At 34.9% G+C, this 17,691-nt stretch overlaps 1 protein-coding gene across 4 annotated transcripts; it reads right to left on the bottom strand.

Annotated features, from left to right (window-relative positions):
• Positions 1 to 2,171: 2,171 nt before the first annotated feature.
• LOC112511058 (protein MICRORCHIDIA 6-like) lies at positions 2,172 to 15,850 on the bottom strand. 4 transcript variants are annotated; one of them, XM_025116431.1, is made up of 20 exons: positions 15,563 to 15,850; positions 12,309 to 12,659; positions 11,968 to 12,042; positions 11,826 to 11,860; positions 10,645 to 10,723; positions 10,425 to 10,514; positions 10,084 to 10,159; positions 9,225 to 9,303; positions 8,386 to 8,520; positions 7,117 to 7,215; positions 6,090 to 6,185; positions 5,843 to 5,992; positions 5,645 to 5,737; positions 5,252 to 5,303; positions 5,061 to 5,172; positions 4,332 to 4,579; positions 3,605 to 3,699; positions 3,436 to 3,500; positions 3,155 to 3,197; positions 2,172 to 2,523 (listed from the first exon to the last, which is right to left on the bottom strand). In XM_025116431.1, exons 2-20 carry the CDS (start codon positions 12,640 to 12,642, stop codon positions 2,410 to 2,412), a joined length of 2,070 nt encoding a protein of 689 aa, XP_024972199.1. In that variant the 5' UTR covers positions 12,643 to 12,659; positions 15,563 to 15,850; the 3' UTR covers positions 2,172 to 2,409. The 4 variants fall into 4 exon arrangements, with proteins under 4 accessions (XP_024972199.1, XP_024972201.1, XP_024972200.1 ...); XM_025116433.1 differs by having other exon boundaries at positions 5,849 to 5,992; XM_025116432.1 differs by having other exon boundaries at positions 15,664 to 15,850.
• Between the last annotated feature and the right edge of the window lie 1,841 nt (positions 15,851 to 17,691).

Below are 17,691 nucleotides of genomic sequence, written 5' to 3'. Positions count from 1 at the left end.
TATATATATATATATATATATATATATATATATTTTAAATTTTTATGATATCTTCAAATTTATATTTTATTCAAAAATAAAATCATTATTTAAAAACACATAAAATCGTATTATAACATCGACATAAACAAAGAATAAAATAGAACATTAAATCGAAATGTATCTCGCTGTATTGTGCGAGTACCCTTCTAATTTTATATAATATACATATATATATATATATATATATATATATATATATATTAGTTGTGTATCCACGCAATGCGGCGGGAGCCATGAATTTTAACGATTTTGAAGTTTCACTGGTTTTATAAGATAAGATTTAACATGATATAGGTTACACTTGGTCTTTACATATTAATACAATTTGAATAAATAACAGTTATGGTTCCAATTACACTCGATGAAAAAAATTGTATGACAGTTTAAAATTCAATATATTTAAAATCCAACATATTTAAACAACTCCACAAATGTGTTTGATTTACACAAGAGCAAAGAATCAAGAAACTTGAGTTTTAAGATAAACACTCAAAATCAATAAAGAAAACTACAAATCTGACATATCATAAGCCATGAAAAGACAAAAAAAATATGGGTTTTAGAATGAAATTTCAACTGCTTACCCTCTTTATTGTCCAGAAACTCAGATTAAGGTTGAATTAATACATGTATATATATATTTCAAAAAAAATTCAAGAACATATTATACAGTGCAATTTGGACAGTCTAACCTCAAAATATATAGTATATATATAAATAAATAACTATAAAAGTATAAATCGTAAATATTAAAAATATTTTTTTCACAGTATATATAATATATAATAATATAATTAAGTCAAAAACKATYCAATAYTVRACTCATTTCGAAGGTATTAACGAGACGATTATAATAGTGTAACTTATTAAAATAAAAATACATTTTTTAAACATGTTTTAATTGATATACGATTATGTATATTAATTTGATAAAAGTTTAAAATAAAACATTTAAAAGTAAATGACGTAAAGTAAATTAATTAACTAATTATAGGGGTATAAAGTGTAAATTTAAAATTATAATTTAAAAAAAATCGATTGTGAGAGTGTGAGTATATGTGAGAGGGTAAGTGTATGTGAGGAGATGATGAGGTGAAAAGGTGATATAAAAGGTATGTTGGTCATTTAGTATTTTAAGACTTTAAGACTTTTGTTAAATTTGTTTTATAAGATAGTATAGATAGAAACGATCAAATGAAAACCGCCCCCATTTATGTAAACCAATCTCATCCATTCATTTTCTTGATCAATGGTCAAGATTAGTTTAGTTTATTTTAGGAAATTAAAAAATATATATATTAAAAATTTATTTTTATAACAACAATAAAGGCAAAATGGTAAACATTTAAATACAATGAATTCATAGTATTTTTTAATCAAGACAACCATCCTATATATCATATTATTAATGAAACAAATTTATTTTATAAAGTAATATATTATTTTTACATTAACATTTTTTAAAATAACACCCATCAATAAAATATATCAAAAATATAAATAAAACACACCATAATCAATTCTATACAATGAATCGTTTGATTATAAATAAATAAAAAAATGAATTAGATTATATGAACGAAATGGTTTCACAATTTCATCAACAAACTAATCAACGTAATTAATTTTATAATTTATTTTCTAAAAAATTAGGTTTTGACCGGGGATGAGGATCGAGGTTTGACCAGAAAATAAACCAGGTACGGGATATTAATCCCCGTACCTGCCAAGGACCGAGATCGGGGGCCGTTCATAGAAACCGGGGTCAGGGCTGGGATTAGAAAAACTTGCCCTATCCCCACCCCGTTGCCATACCTACTGAAAACAAATATTTAGTGACCCTCAAACCTTGGAGGGGGAGCTTTAAATTAAGATCTAAATTAAGGTCCAAGACTTATCGTCACTGAGTAGGGATGATATAAACCCTGCATCTGATTCGAATCCGGTTTGACAGGGAATCCTCGAGTTGACAGGGCATGGAGATACCTTTCATCCCCTACTGTCAAATTAGTACAATTTGCACTAATCGAGCCATTTTTGTGTTTCTTCATATATTAATATCATATTTCATAATTATCCCATTTACTTAATTATCACATTTCTTAATTATATCATTAGATCCTCCTCCATCCTCAACAGGCACACGGTCAGAGCCCCGGGCTCCTCAAACTAATCATACATGTCCAAAGGTTTTTATGTACACTTAACGATTGCTCAAAAATCATCCTAGTATTAGCTATAAATTACGGAGCTTAATTTCATCGGAAGGGTATACCGTATACGCCATCCTTTGGAGCACCTATCTCTCTAAATGAAAATAGGATGCTTACCTTTTTTACAAGCAAAAATAGATGTTTTTTTACACATCTAAATTAAGTGAATACATGTTTCCGCCTTCACTTTCTCTACGTATTGCAACTCGGCCAACATATGAGCGTACTCTGCTTTGGCTGCTTCAAGTTCCATTTTAAGTTGTGTCACCTGCCAGCAAATTGACAATGAAACGAAACGTCCGAATAAAATATCAAACCCTAAGAGGTCGACATACCGATTGAACCCTGGGGATCTTGTGTATAATGCATGGGGTTTCACTTTTGGTTTTTGCTAGGAGATACCAATTCATGACCTAAGAGTCCGTTTGGTTTGCGGGATTTGGAATTGGATTTCATTCCAATCCTGCGTTTGGTTTAAATGAACGTTCGGTATTGAAATCCCACAAACATTGTAATTATAAATCCCATGGGGTAGTTGGTATTTTACGAGATTTCATAGAATTTATTTGTAATAATTTTTTAAAATATCTTAATAACATTCGTTTTTTTCGTAATAATCAATTAATAAAACACACCCGTCTACCTCGCAAGCTCCCTACCTCCCACCTAAGCTAGTTAAACCGAAGGTGCCAAATACCACACACCCGTCTAAGAGTTAGATGATCAATTTAGACGGGTTAATATCTTCATATTGCCATGGTAACATGACAAAGCGAACATGTGATTGTGGATCCTTGATCGAAAAACCAAGAATGGGCCCGTAAAATGAAGAAATGAAAAATGGAGGTAAAAGGCGCAAAATGATAAGCATCTATATACAAATAAAGAGCTAGAAGTACCTTGAGCTTAAGTTGTGCTTGTGCCTTCTGAAGTTCGTTGCATCTGAAACAAAGAACAGAGACTATTTAAACAAAAACGCAGTTACAATATCGTGTAGGAAACTAGGAATCACGACCACATGGCGATCAAGGGTGAATTTGAGCTTTGTCTTGCATTGATTCTTTATTTGCCATCAGGAAACTCAAAGCATCTCGCAAGTCACCAAGGTTCTTGAAAAATAAAAAGTAAAGGAAAAAAGGAAATCGGACGGGAAACTGCAGGATACATAAAGAATACTCACTGGGACCGAAGCCTTCTATTCTCTTGCATCACGTAGATCGCCTCTTGGGTGTTGGTCAAACCGGGCTACAAACAAATATCAAATATGGAGTAAAACCCTCTTAACAAAAGTTCAATCTTGACTGTGCTCATATAACGTAGAACCAATCGATTAAAAAAAGCTGTATTACCAGATTAGATCCTTTTTTTGAATCAACTTCCGTCCGAAAATCTGATTTGAAAGTTGTAGGTTGATCGCTTGATTTCCTCTTCAAGTTTGACACTTCTAAAAACAGGTACAAGGCACAATAAGCAGAGATGGCAGAAAAGAGAGAGATCATAAAAAACGAAACAATTTAAATAAATAAATAAAACTCGTGCTTGGCTTTTTGATGCAAACAAACCATAGTTTTTACGCTACACTTTGCAAAAAACAAACATTTTCCGTAATTCGTCTGAAAATCATTTATTCTTGCAAATTATAGTGGGTCTTTGGGAAATTTACACAAATAACCAAAGCTGATTGGTGGTTTCACTTTTTAGCCATTTTTTTACCCAAATTCACTTCTTAGCCAATTTTTACGCAGAAGGTTTACGCATATGTGTAAGGATTGGTTTTCGGCAATACCTTACGCATGATTCAGAAACCTTACGCATATGCTTAAGGATTCTCTTTTTTCTTTTTGCTGAAAACCAATCCTTATGCATATGCGTAAGCCTTCTGCGTAAGGATTGGCTAAAAAGTAAATTTGAGTCAGAAAATGGCTAAAAGTGAAACCCTATTTGCTGATTGGCTATTTCTGTCTATTTCCCGGGTTTTTGGCATTTTCACAAGAATAAAAGTTGGTAACAGAAGTTCAATTACGATGGTTCAAAAAGTTGATCACTATTTGTTTTATTCATTGTCACATTTCTTACCTTCTTGGAAACCTCTAGGGAAGCTTGCTTCTACTGGTTTTGCAAAGGGATTTGAGCCAAGTGCGGCCCTGCTGTTTATGGTAATTATTTTGGGCATGTTTCTAGTTGAACCAACAGGAGCGCTTTTCCTCGAAAGAGCAGGTGGTTCTGTACCATGATGATGAATAAAATTAGGATAGCCTGGGGCGGCTGATGGAGGACGACCTTTTTTTTGAAATTGATAGCCAATCAATCCACAATGGCAATCCCTGCAGTATAGGGCAAAAAGAACATATTCACTTACCATCGAGAAAATCTGTTGGAGGAATTATGTTATTTTGGCACCAATAGGTCATTGGCCCAGTAGCATCCGGGTCACAGGTAAATCCTAGCCTCCCTGGAGGTCAAGGGTTCAAACCACACCGAAGGTGAGGAAATGTGCATGAGTATTTTCCATATATAAGTATTAGAGGGAGATTCAGGGGAAAACCCCCAAAAAGTGAAAAACTGAGGAACACCTGGTAACCATTCATCTAAACATATGCACATGTGCATACAAGTAATTGAAGTTGTTTCTTGGTTTTTATGGTTGCTTACAAATTACTTGTACATGTGCATACCGTTCAGATGAATAGTTACCAAGGTATTCCTCAGTTTTTCATTTTTTTTGCGATTTTCCCCTGAACCTGACCCATAAATATTATATACTTCTCACTGATGTTACTCTGGCATATACAAAGAATTGCTTACCAATACTCCCATGTCATTTCTTTCAAGCGCTGAACAAGTTTTTGGAAAAGAGAAGTTTTCTCAAAATCTTGTTTATCGTGAGTAGGCTCGATAAAATTTGCTTCAAGAACACCTACACAGAGTCATGGACATCGTTAGACACCAACTCATTTTCCTTGGGATTGGGAACCCAAAGGCATCTAAATTCTTACCAACTACGCCTCTCCCTCTATTAGCAGAAAAGCTAACCACGGGACAAAATGGCTGATAAAAAGAGCACAACATCGTCAATTATGTGCCATAGATCAGAAAAAGTGACTGTGGGACCTAAAGAATACTCCCTCCGTCCCAAAATATATGTCCACAATGAAAAAGGTACGTAGTTTTAGAAATGTGTAACTATGACACTTTTTAATTAATTAAATGACAATTTTACCCTTAATAATAGAGGGAGTAATGAATTTCTCCATCTTATACTTAAGGGTAGAATTGGAAAGTAGGGACTTACTTATGAAAGTAGACACTTATCTTGGGACAAATTAAAAATAGAAATGGGTATTTATTTCGGGACGGAGGGAGTAAAGTTATGGAAGAGAAGTGATTACCAGTATCAGACGATTTTTGTGGTAAACATTAAATCCATGGATATTGATGTTTGGAGCTTCCTTGATAAACCCTATTGTTGTAAGCACCGAACCCTGAATTCAAATTGAAACATGAGGTCAATGCATTCGTTCCAACCTCAAAAATCAGCATCCATTCCATGTAAAAGTATAACAGTATTCAAGTATTCATTAACTTACTTCAACCTGAGTAGACGCTATGTGAGGTTTATACACGATAAATTCTGTGTACTTCAAGTCTGTAGCGACATTATGATAGAGGATGACTTTTCCACGCAACATCATCGCGAAAGTTTCAGGTAACTTTAAGTACAAGATGGATAAGTATGCCTGAAACACAATAACATGTAGCTATTTTTTAGAAGAATGTTTTATTCATAAAGAAAGATGATACATATACAAATCAAGTTGTAGCACATAAGCGTACACGTAGAGAATAACGGAGTCGGTTGGCGATGTGACTTCCTCCTTTACGAGAACCATCTTTCATTTCGCCATGTGCATCCCGAGTAATACGAATATCCTGAAGCAAATTGTGCAATTAGAAATCTTATCATGAAATACTCACCCATGTATTAAGAAGAAAATAATATTTGAGGCATCCACAAAAAGAAAGTCTGTTTTAAGCAAGCAGCATCTACACACAGAAACCCCTTGCAGGTCCAAACCTTTTATCATTTAAGAGACCTCAATACATACATATATATACATATACAGGGTCAGGGTCTGGTTCAGGGGAAAACCGCAAAAAAAGAAAAAATGAGGAACACCCTGGTAACCATTCATCTGTACGGTATTTGCATGTGCATGCAAGTAATTTGTCCGGTATGCACATGTGTATAGAAACCAAAAAACAACTTCAATTACTTAAATGCACATGTGTATATTGTATTACCAGGATGTTCCTCAGTTTTTCGTTTTCTTTTTTTTGGGGGGGGGGGGGGGGTTCCCTGAACCTCCCTCTAAATACATATATATATATATATATACATGTGTGTATGGTAAAACAGTTTTTGAAGCATCCCTCGTGAATCACAATGAAGAGTGCTCATGGAAGACATATTCCACACGCAAGTCTTCCTTAGGTCCATCTAGCAAGCCCTGCATGTGCACAGGGGCCTCTTCCATAAGTACTGTTCATTGTGACAAAGGCCATGAATATTACCATCCATAACAAGAGAAAAAAGAAAAACGGCAGCCACTTAAGTTGTGACATTTTTTTATGAATGCAAGTGTATAGATAAAAAGAATATGAAATTCTAAATGTATTAATTGTGGTGCTTAATGATGTTCCAAATTTTAATCATCCCGGATGAATCAGCATATCTACGATTTTCTGCCATTTAGTCTTATATGTTTTTCTCGTCCATATGGTTGTGTCACCTTATTCACACACAACATATAACCTTATTCTCCATACATATGCAGGAAACAAAGGAGGAACCAGTCAAAACCTCAGGATCAGACTCAAAATCAAGCTCCATATTCCTGTCTTCATCAAGCCATAGATTGTAAGCGATAACTTTTGTGCCATGAGGCCCAACATCTTCGAACTACACATCATAGAAACCTCATTATGTTCCAACAAGATAATAATACCCCTCAGGTGTAAAAAAAATGATGCTTTATATTTTGAATCGAGACCTAGTACTTCCTAAATAGAAGTCTGATATGAGCTATATTAGGAATTTAAATACATTATTCCACTTAAGTTGTTTGTTATAAAATTTGATTTACTTGCCAAACTTTAGTTGTTTTTGAAGTTGAAAACTAAACCTCTTGGCATCAAACGTATCTCACAGTTGAAACATAGGAAGAATAGAACTTCTGTTTTCATGTTGCTATAATGGAAAAATCCTTGAAAGCTTTTAACATTCTAATGCAGCAGAGGTCAGGTATTGATTACAGAATGAAAAGAAATTTCTGTGGTACTAACATAACGGGTGAATAGGTGACGCTAAAGCCTAGTTCCAAGCAAGGTTTTAAAAAGTGAAATCGGGTCTCGAGGCTTTTCCCTCAATGAGACGAGGGTAAGCCTCAAGGTGGTCCGAGGCGTAAGCTCCGAGGCAAATATATACATATATATATACTAAATATACAAAGTGGGAGAATGGAGAAGAAATAATATATATATATATATATACATACATACATACATCTACCATATACTCTTCAAATTGGAAATTGAAGAAGTGGGAAATAAAATATATACACGTAATGCTCTTCACATTGGGAGACTAGCAAAGACGTTGGAATTGACAAATGAAAACTAGGAGAAGACGAACAAGAAATGGGTTTATTTTATAAAAAGTAAAATCGGTAAGTCAATTTTAAACACTAATTTCTAACACCCGCCTCAGTCTCACCTCACCGCCTTAGGCACCTCAAGGCTAGCTTCAGTGGCTCAAGGCATACAGCACAACTAACCCATGAGAGGCGCCACCTCAGACTCGATTTTCCAGCACCTTGCCTCAAGGCACGCCTCAATGCATACACCTCAAACGCTTTTTAAAACCATGATTCCAAGTAAGTTTATGAACAGACAAGCAAATTATGAGGAAAGGCCATAAGGCGCGATTTATGTCACAAATGTGTAAATATGGCCAGAAAGGTTGTATGATTCACTGCTAGATCATATCGAATGGTACAAGAAATGCTAACAGATTGAGAAAGATGATTGATGCAAAGACACCAGATCCAAGAAGGGCTAGGGCTAGACTTACTTGCTTCAGTAATTCCTCTTCTGTTGAATATGGAGACCATTGCAACATCAGAGACAGATTTAAGTTAGAAGTCTCATTACTTTTTGAATGTACAGAATCAAACGAGCCTGTAACGGTGTTGAACTCATAGTGGACCTGCAGTTTCCAATAGGACTTAAATTCAATCATAGGTAGGAGGTACAAATACAGGGGAAATTGACCAAAATAGCTTATTTCCCCAACCAACTTCACTTTTTAGCCACTTTTTCAATTGAATTCCCATTTTAGCCAGAGTTTACTCAAATCTCTTGCGCATTTGCATAAACTCGATATTCAGATTGAAAAAGAAAAAGGAAAAAGATTTATTTGCATAAAGATTCAGATTTTCCAGTAAAGGATTCAAATTTTTGCACAAGGAATCAAACTTTTACGTAAGGATTCAAATTTTTGCGTAAAGAATCCTTACGAATTCTTTTTCTTTTTTTCCAGAAACAAGTCTTTACGCAAATGCTTTGGGAAGAGGCTTTGAAAAGTGCCTGAAAAGTGAATTTGGTTGATGAGATTGGCTATTTCAGTCAATTTCCCCAAATAAAGTCAGGTTTTTACGACGTACATAGAAGACATCATAAGACCTCTTCACAGTCTAAGTTCTATCATGCCTCCATGTGATCATAAACTAAATAGAATCTAGTCCGTATAGACGCATAATTTCTGAATTTTAATATGAGATAACTCTTAACCACATTGCAGAAAGGACGTCTCTTGAATGAAATCAAGTGATTAGATGAAACATGGCGGTGCTATGCCTGTAACAATCCTAGCCACCATAGGGAGAAAATTTCAAGAACTGAAAACCTTACCATCGGAACTACTACTCTGTTATAGCCCATTCGAGTCAAAAATGTATATGATAGTAGGCCAATGCTTTGGGTCATCGTCCTGTTCATAAGAACAAAGGAGAAGATGAAAGCTCAGAAAACAAGATGAGAGGATCCAAGTGACTGAGTTCATGAAGGCTACTTCCAATCAGAACATGTGCCCGATTTAAGTACTTCCGGAGAATTATTATATGATGTAATGACGAAGATAAGAAAGTAGCAAAATAGATTTGTTATAGACAGCAGATAAGAAGTCTCGAAGTTAAAACTCAAACTGCACCCATGACACTATAATGATGCAAAAATGTGTATAAAACTCATTGATGTTGCAACTATTGTTGCTGATGCAAAACCATAAAACATGATATGGAAACAAGCTTCATATGCATACCCCACAAGTGACTCGAAATGTACCCATGAAACTTTATTGCACAGAACAGCAAAATGTTTAAATTAGAGGGGGTGATTTCCAACCAATATTTCTAAATATGGATCTATTTGGGTTGCATCCTTATCTTTAAATAGTCTAATGGGTAAAACAAAAGAATTAGCTAGAAAGGGAACAAGTCAAACGATTTAAGAGATGCACAAGTGCTTGCAACATCCTAAATCACTTTATTGAAAAAGAATGGATCATTATCTTAATAATACTTTTTGCAATCAAATTTAATTTATTGCATATTTATAAATGCAAAAAAAGCGTTGGCAGGTTAACCCACCCTAAAAGTTTGCTGCAGTCAGGCGGTCACCCGATCTGCCCAACCTATTTTGCACCTCTAAATTTTTAACAATCACTGAGATGATGACAACTTGAATAATAAAACCAGATTTAAAATCAAACCTGTTAGATTGGTTGCGGCTAAAGACTATCACATCAGCTCCAAGCCTCATTGAACTGGTCTTAAAGCCATTTCCATCTGAACATCTACAAGTGGATCAATAAAAATGATGGAAGGAAGCAAACAAGCATAAAACAAGGTAATCCTGATGCACAAAGACTACTAAGATCTACAACATGAAGGCACCGACTCCTCTGAATTTTGCAGAATTCTTTCCATCGCTCAACCCATGAGCTTGACACAGAGAAGTAGCCTTATCAATTACTCAAAATGCTGGATCCTCAAACAAAATAACATGGCTAAATAAGAAACGATTTATTGATCGAGAAGACCATGTACATACATTTTCCAATCGCTGATATCGACTTCTTATCTGAAAATCCAAAACTCAGACAGCGGCGCATTGCTTCTGGATTCATCCCGCTTCCATCATCTAGTTTCAGTGAACAAGCTCATAATATAACATTCTATTAAAATACATGAAAGAAATGGAATATGCCAAATAGGAAGCTCTATAACACAATAACAATAGTCCAGACTCCAAAGGGTGGAAGATATGCTACCTTGAATTAGCAAAGCCGAACTTCCATTTCTTGGGTTTGAAGTTTTATCTATGATTACAAAGGTGGCACCATTTTGTATCTACACAATAACATGAAGTGAAATGAAGAAGCATAGAGCAAACTAACAACAACATAAGTCATATAATGAAAAACACCAGAGGCAGATGTGTCTTTGCCATTGGGCCCATTAATGCAGGACATAAGCCAAAAAAACCCAGAGATGCTTATGGAACATAAACATTTACTAGTCCTCGAGCCTAGAGTTCCTAGGATCTTTTAAATGTCACTCCAATTCTCACAAGTGTGGCCTGAATTACCTCCCAAAATCTGGAAGAAGATTCTAGCCATCAATGATGCTTACATGGCGCATATGATACTCTAACCAACATTTATGGGATGATGGCAAAACTTCAAACCTAAATATTGCTTATTATGCCAAAAGGAATTACTCTCAGGCCTTGTAGCAGGCATCCTAATTACTCAAACCCCATGAATAGCTTCATGCTTTCATCATGTAAAATACAGAATCTACCAACAGGCTGTGTCACTTTGACATATTCTTCCTTTTCCTTTATGTGAAATGGTTAGCTCATTTAAGATGGTTGCCCCAGAAGAAATACTTTTCTATTTCAGTAGGCCACACATCAAGTGCAGGATGGAAATGATTTAGGATCATGTAAATTCAGATTCCTTTTTTTAATGACAAAAAAATAATGACACACTGGTGACAAGGTGCAGCAAAATGCAACAGAAGCACTCAAGTAAGCAGTGGGTTTAGCAAATCGAATCATATGGAAATACCATCATAAGAAAGTAATAAATAAGTCTACTCTTAACCTCAAATGACACTCTAAAAATTGTAAAAAAATGTAGAAGGAGCTCAATGGGCAAGGTAGTGAATGTTAACCTCAATTATAATATTTTCCAATGCAAACAATCTATGAGAAACAATCATTGTGGGGTGTAGTTGGAGAACAGATATGTTCAAGATACTCCTAATTCCACACAAGACAATAGGAATATTCCTTGTTGTAACTGATCTGTGTAAAAAGCACACAAGTCACTGCAAACATAAAAAAGTAGGCAAGCATAACAGTAACGTGGGCCGCAAAGTGAATAAATGATAATATAACCGTAGATACAATCATACAAAAGTGCAAAAGCTGCAATCGCTATGTTACCTCATCCACCGCATTGTCAATAAGCTCTGCTACAGCTGCAGGGACGAAACAATAAATACAGTTTGAGTTGAACATTTGTTGAAGTTGTGACTACACATGCCACTACAATATTACTTTAATAGATGGGTGAACCTCAACATACCACCAAAAACCCATTTATGAGAAGTAGCATTAGAGTGAAGAAATCTTGGGTGTATATGCAGATAACTCGAACCAGCTGTGAATCACATAAACAAGTCATTAAAATGAAAGGGAAAAGAATGCACTACAGCATATTTACATCAGTAAATTCATATAGAACACTCGCAACACCAAGCAAAAAACAGAAGATAAGAGCTAGTTGCTACAAAAAAAAAATATGGACACCATAACATCATTTCGTAACATCGATCATTCAGGTATGCAACCAGAGACACACATAATATGCACATGAGGAACCATAATAGAAAAATACTCATTTTACAACATAAGAACGCATGATACATTGAGTTGTGGACTTAGGAGTAAGCTCATCATTGTAGACTCCAGCTTTCCAGAATTGTCGAATTATAGGTGCCACACAAACTGGTGACGTTGAACAAAGGCTTGCATCATCAACTGATGACTGTTCGTGACCCGAGATCCGAGTCCTGATAGAGCTACGATTCTCTTCAGAGCCTTGTCTTAGACCATGAGTAGCAGACCATCTATCTAGGGTGACAGCAGTATGGGGACGTTTTATTCGACTAGATGTCCCGGGTAAATTTGGATCGAATTTAACAGCATTGGTATCCACTTGTGTAGGAACATTACTCCTGACAAATCTAGGAATGTTCATCCAGATTATTTCATTCACTGCAAAAAGCATTCAGGGATTAAGAAGTGGGTTAGCGTCTTCCAAAAAAAATGACTTCACAAGAACTCAAGAAATAAACTCACAAGAGGGCTATCGTAAAAACTGAAGTTGAGAAATAAGATGGAAATTTCAACATTAAACAAGCAACAAAAAAATAGATGTTGCTAACAAACACCAAGTGTGATCCAAAAAATTTGCCTTGCCATTTTACAATTTCGAGTGCAAGTAATGCTTGAAGATGTCAATGTGAACTACAAAGAGACCAGAGATCAATAAGGTTAGCAGAATAGCAGCTGCCACCTGGACACAAGAAACGAAGTACTTATTGGTCATTTGGTCTAAGAGATTTAGGGTTTTCTCTCAAAGTTCTTTGATTTATTTATTACAGAGAAAAGTATGTATATACAGTATAACGGTCCGTACAAGCATCCAAACTAGAAAAATAAGTCATAGCCATCATATATAAGATAAACTATATATAGTTAGATGTGGCTTTGGAGATTCCGTAATCGTTAGAAAGATTTGATAGAATCCCATAGATATGGAATGAACATCATATATGGACGATGACACTTAGGTACTTGCATGGAAGCTTCCAGGCTCTTTTTTTGCTAGTTCACAAATTACTCACTGGCTTATTGCTATTTATGTGGCCTACTGGCCTAGAGATTTTGTTTACACAACAGGTCTGTGCTACTAGGTATGATTCCGCTGCTTGAAGCCATTTTGATATGTGTGGACTTGCTTCTCGTTTGATTGGAAGACTGCCTAGAAGAAATATTTACAATTATGCTTAGCCAAAGGAGCTAGTTATTTTTTTACCCCACCATAACTGCTGGAGCTTCATCTTTTGCATCCTATGCATAACCACTGGCGCTTCCCTTATTTTTGCAATCACCACAAGCGATCAAAACTGAAGCAATTTCTTTATTTTGTGTCATAACAAGGTCAAATGTTAAAACCTCAATGTGGTTGCTGAGAGTTCAACCCATACAACTCATGTTGCTCTTTGTGTGACAGAATTTGATTTTCATGTGGCTATACAACCAGGCTAAATTTTTGGCACGAATCTATTTCAATTGTTATTTAGCTTCTGCTTCACTAGTTGCTTTTTGTTTCAATCTAATTTCTCTGGTCGCTGATACATGATAGGAACCTAGATGAGTTTAGTAGATAAAATCATAAAACTGATAGCTTACTATTGAAACTATCAACCAAAACACCAAGGTGGCGTTTGGTTTGCAGAATGTTTTTGGATGGAATGGACTCTGTTAAAGGAATTTGACTTTGAAGGATTTGGAATGGCGGTTAGTGGTGGTTCAGATGGCGATGGTCGACAGTGGTTCAGATCGGTGGTGGTCCATGGTGGTTCAGATGGCGGTGATCGGCCGTGGTTCAGATCGGTGGTGGTCCATGGTGGTTCAGATGGCGGTGATCGGCCGTGGTTCAGATCGGTAGTGGTTCAGATCCCAATGGCCGGCGGTGGTTCAGATCGGTAGTGGTCGGTCGTGGTTCAGATCGGTGGTGGTTGGCCATGGTTCAGATCGGTGGTGGTCGGCGGTGGTTCAGATTGCCAGTAATCGGCGGTGGTTCAGATTGCCGGTGGTCAACGATGGTGGTATTGGGATTTATGAGATTAGGGGAGGGAATGGAATTTGGTTAACGGAATTCAACATTCCAATTCCATCAGATTCCTTCAAAATCTGCAAACCAAACGCCCACTAAACGAACACAATATCACCTATACTTGAAAGATAGGCTAACTATCCTGGATGATGGTCTATTGTTGCAAGGTAGACCATCTTTCGCAATGATGCTCACTCACTCAATTAGTCAAAATTGTCTATCATGATGAAATTAAGCATGCTATTACATTCCCCAACACTCGTATCTATAGACTAGTTGCACAAAAATACCAAAACAACATATCACTAACCAATTTAGGCCTGACATAATGCAAAGAGGTTATCAGTTTGTTTAGAACATGGGAAGAGAAGAAACATATTTGCACTCTGAAGATAAGATATTTTGTTTTTAAATATTTGTTTGCTTGTATCCTCGGTCAGTTGTGCATGACTGATACATATGCACCATATTGAAGGGGATTGCTATCACCTACATCCAAGTTAGTAGCTCCTTTCGGTTAATCCCAATCATCTTTTATACATGGATATGTATTAGGATTCTTCAGTTTTTCATGTAAATTGAAAGTTGGCTTTCCTCCCAAAATGCTCGGACACTTGTATCTTTTACGATCATTCTACTATTTGGGTGATGTTATATCCCATGTACTTACAAGGGTTTTTAAGCCCCTTTATTAGTAAATCAAGCCTGCCTACTCATGGTTAGACACCCTGTCCCCTTAAATTTAGGGTCAATTTTTGCTTAAAAGACGGCAAACAGATCAAGAACTCTCATTCTATGTGATAATGGTTTTCCATATAATACCATAGATCAAGATGAAACTACAATGAATAAGAACATTGTTCTAGTTCCTCAGACCGAGAATCACACCCCTATAAACTTGGAAAGTGTGATTTGCGCTTTGACAATTGGTCAAACCTCTTGGTTATTAAACATGTTACCGCCAACATCATCCTAACCGTAGTAAAGTGTTACAAGACTCAATCTAGTTAGCAATTTTACCTTAAGAGTTCCAAAATCCAAAACAAAATCTTAAATTAGAAAAGTAACTCGTTTTGCATCTTAACCCAAAATGTAGCTTCTTTTGAATCTATGGAAGTAGCTTCTCCTGATCCTAACCGTGATATGTAATTATGCATGAAGAACCCCCTTCTTACAACCATTGACCTCAACTAGTATGGATAAAAAAAATTCCCATATGTAACGACAAAAAAAGGAAAATTGGGAACATAATTGACAAGATTAAGCAATATCATACCAGTATAATTCTGTATTTACGGACAGAAGCCCGAACAAGGGAAAATTCAAGAAGCAAATGAAACGGTTGTGAAAAGGAGAAGGTAGGGTTTTTGAACTCACGGAGAGTCTATAGTTCATTTCTCTAGAGACGTGCAGTTAGTTCAGGTGACAGATAATAGAGGCCGCAAACTTGTTAGTTGCGGTGACGAATCCGGCCTCCGGTGGCGGACCACCGTGAAAAGCGGGGAGAGGTCCGAAAGATGCTGGACAAAGTCGTCGGAGTACGGTTGTCTGAGAAACCAAAATTTGAAAAACAATTGAGTACACATGTGGATATTATTCTCTAAAATAAATAAAAGTATATATTATTATTCTAATTTATTTTGGAATAAATATCCGCTTTCAACGTTTATCCAATTCTAACTCGGTAAACTTATCGCATCAAGATTTAAAATTTTACTTAAGGTGTTTGGGATTGTTTATAAAAATAATTTATTGATTTATTTTGGTGTGTCACCGATAATAAGTACTTTTAAGTGTTTGGATGAATAACTTATATCGGTGCCAAACCAGTAATAAGAAGTTTTTGACGAAATCAAACTCTTCTGACTTATAATAAGTTAATAAGTGCTTTTGTAGAAAAGCATAAGTTGTTTCAGATAAACAATCCCAAACACCCCCTTAATTTATTGGGTAAGATTTTTAATTTATTAAAATGATATCATATGTAATATTTTTATCCGGTAGGTGTCTACTGGGTGAGAGTCGTCGCTCTTACTTATCGGATAAGACTTTCATGTCATTTATCATCGTTCTTACCAGGTAAAATTTTCATTGTCATGTTCATCCGGTAAACACTTACCGGATAAGCATTTAATAAATGGCCCCTAAATGACTATTTTCTTATTTTATCCTTGATTATAAGATAAAGAAAAATTATCTATTTATAATTAATGATAAAATTGTCTTTTTATAATTAAAAAGGGGTAGTGATTATACTTTCCTAAAATTGTGTCTCTTTCATTGTGGACATTTATTTTGAAATAATTTGTTATGTCATCTTAAATTGATGTGTCAGGAGCAGACTAATTAAGAGCATTTGTAACCATCCTACAAAACTTCAATTTTGTCGGTGATTCCTTTTCAACTGACTGTTAAAATCTGGTGACATTTATTAGAGTCTGGTTGGTTTGTAGGATTGTTTTTAAGGGATTTGGATTTCATGAAGAGATTTGGACTGTAATGGATTTGAAATCATTGGTGTGTTTGGTTTGTAGGATTTGGAATGGAATTGAGTTTCATTATTTATAAACTAGTTGTGTACCCGCGCAATGCGGCGGAAGCAATGAATTTTAACGATTTTGAAGTTCCACTAGTTTTATAAGATAAGATTTAACGATGATATAGGTTACACTTAGTCTTTACATATTAATACAATTTGAATAAATAAGAGTTGTAGTTTCAATTACAGGCTATCGATGGAAAAAAAATTGTATGACAGTTTAAAATCCAATATATTTAAACGACTACACAAACGTGTTCGATTTACACCAAGAGCAAAACCAAGAAACTTGAGTTTTAAAATAAACACTCAAAACCAATAAAGAAAAGTACAAATTTAACATATCATAAGCCATGAAAAGACCAAAAAAGATGAGTTTTAGAATGAAATTTTAACTGTTTACCTTTTTTCTTATCCAGAAACTCAGAATAAGGTTAAATTAATACATATATATATATATATATATATATATTTCAAAAACTCAAAAACATATTAATTCATAACATATTATATAGTGCAATTTGGACAGCCTAACCTCAAAATATATAGTATATATATATATATATATATATAAATAAATAAGTATAAAAGTATAAATCGTAAATATTAAAAATATTTTTTCACAGTATATATAATATATAATAATATAATTAAGTCAAAACAATTCAATATTGGACTCATTTCGAATGTATTAAAAAGACGATTATAATGGTGTAACTTGTTAAAATAAAAATGTACTTTTTAAACATGTTTTAATTGATATACGATTATGTATATTAATTCGATAAAGGTTTAAAATGAAACATTTAAAAGTAAAGAACGTAAAGTAATTAATTAACTAATTATAGGAGTATAAAGTGTAAATT

The sequence above is a fragment of the Cynara cardunculus genome (genome assembly GCF_001531365.2).
Source record: "Cynara cardunculus var. scolymus isolate 2C chromosome LG 4, CcrdV1, whole genome shotgun sequence".
NCBI classification, from domain to species: domain Eukaryota; kingdom Viridiplantae; phylum Streptophyta; class Magnoliopsida; order Asterales; family Asteraceae; genus Cynara; species Cynara cardunculus.
Note: the sequence above shows the minus strand (reverse complement) of the source record. Positions and strands in the feature narration are given on the sequence as shown.

What these genes read in the sequence shown, in the direction of transcription:
- LOC112511058 (XM_025116431.1), bottom strand. Translation starts at nt 12,642, where the DNA reads ATGAACATTCCTAGATTTGTCAGGAGTAATGTTCCTACACAAGTGGAT. An exon ending in ACAGAGTAGTAGTTCCGATG is followed by an intron (nt 8,521 to 9,224) that starts GTAAGGTTTTCA and finishes TGGAAACTGCAG; the next exon opens with GTCCACTATGAGTTCAACAC. An exon ending in ATTTTGAGTCTGATCCTGAG is followed by an intron (nt 6,186 to 7,116) that starts GTTTTGACTGGT and finishes AATTTGCTTCAG; the next exon opens with GATATTCGTATTACTCGGGA.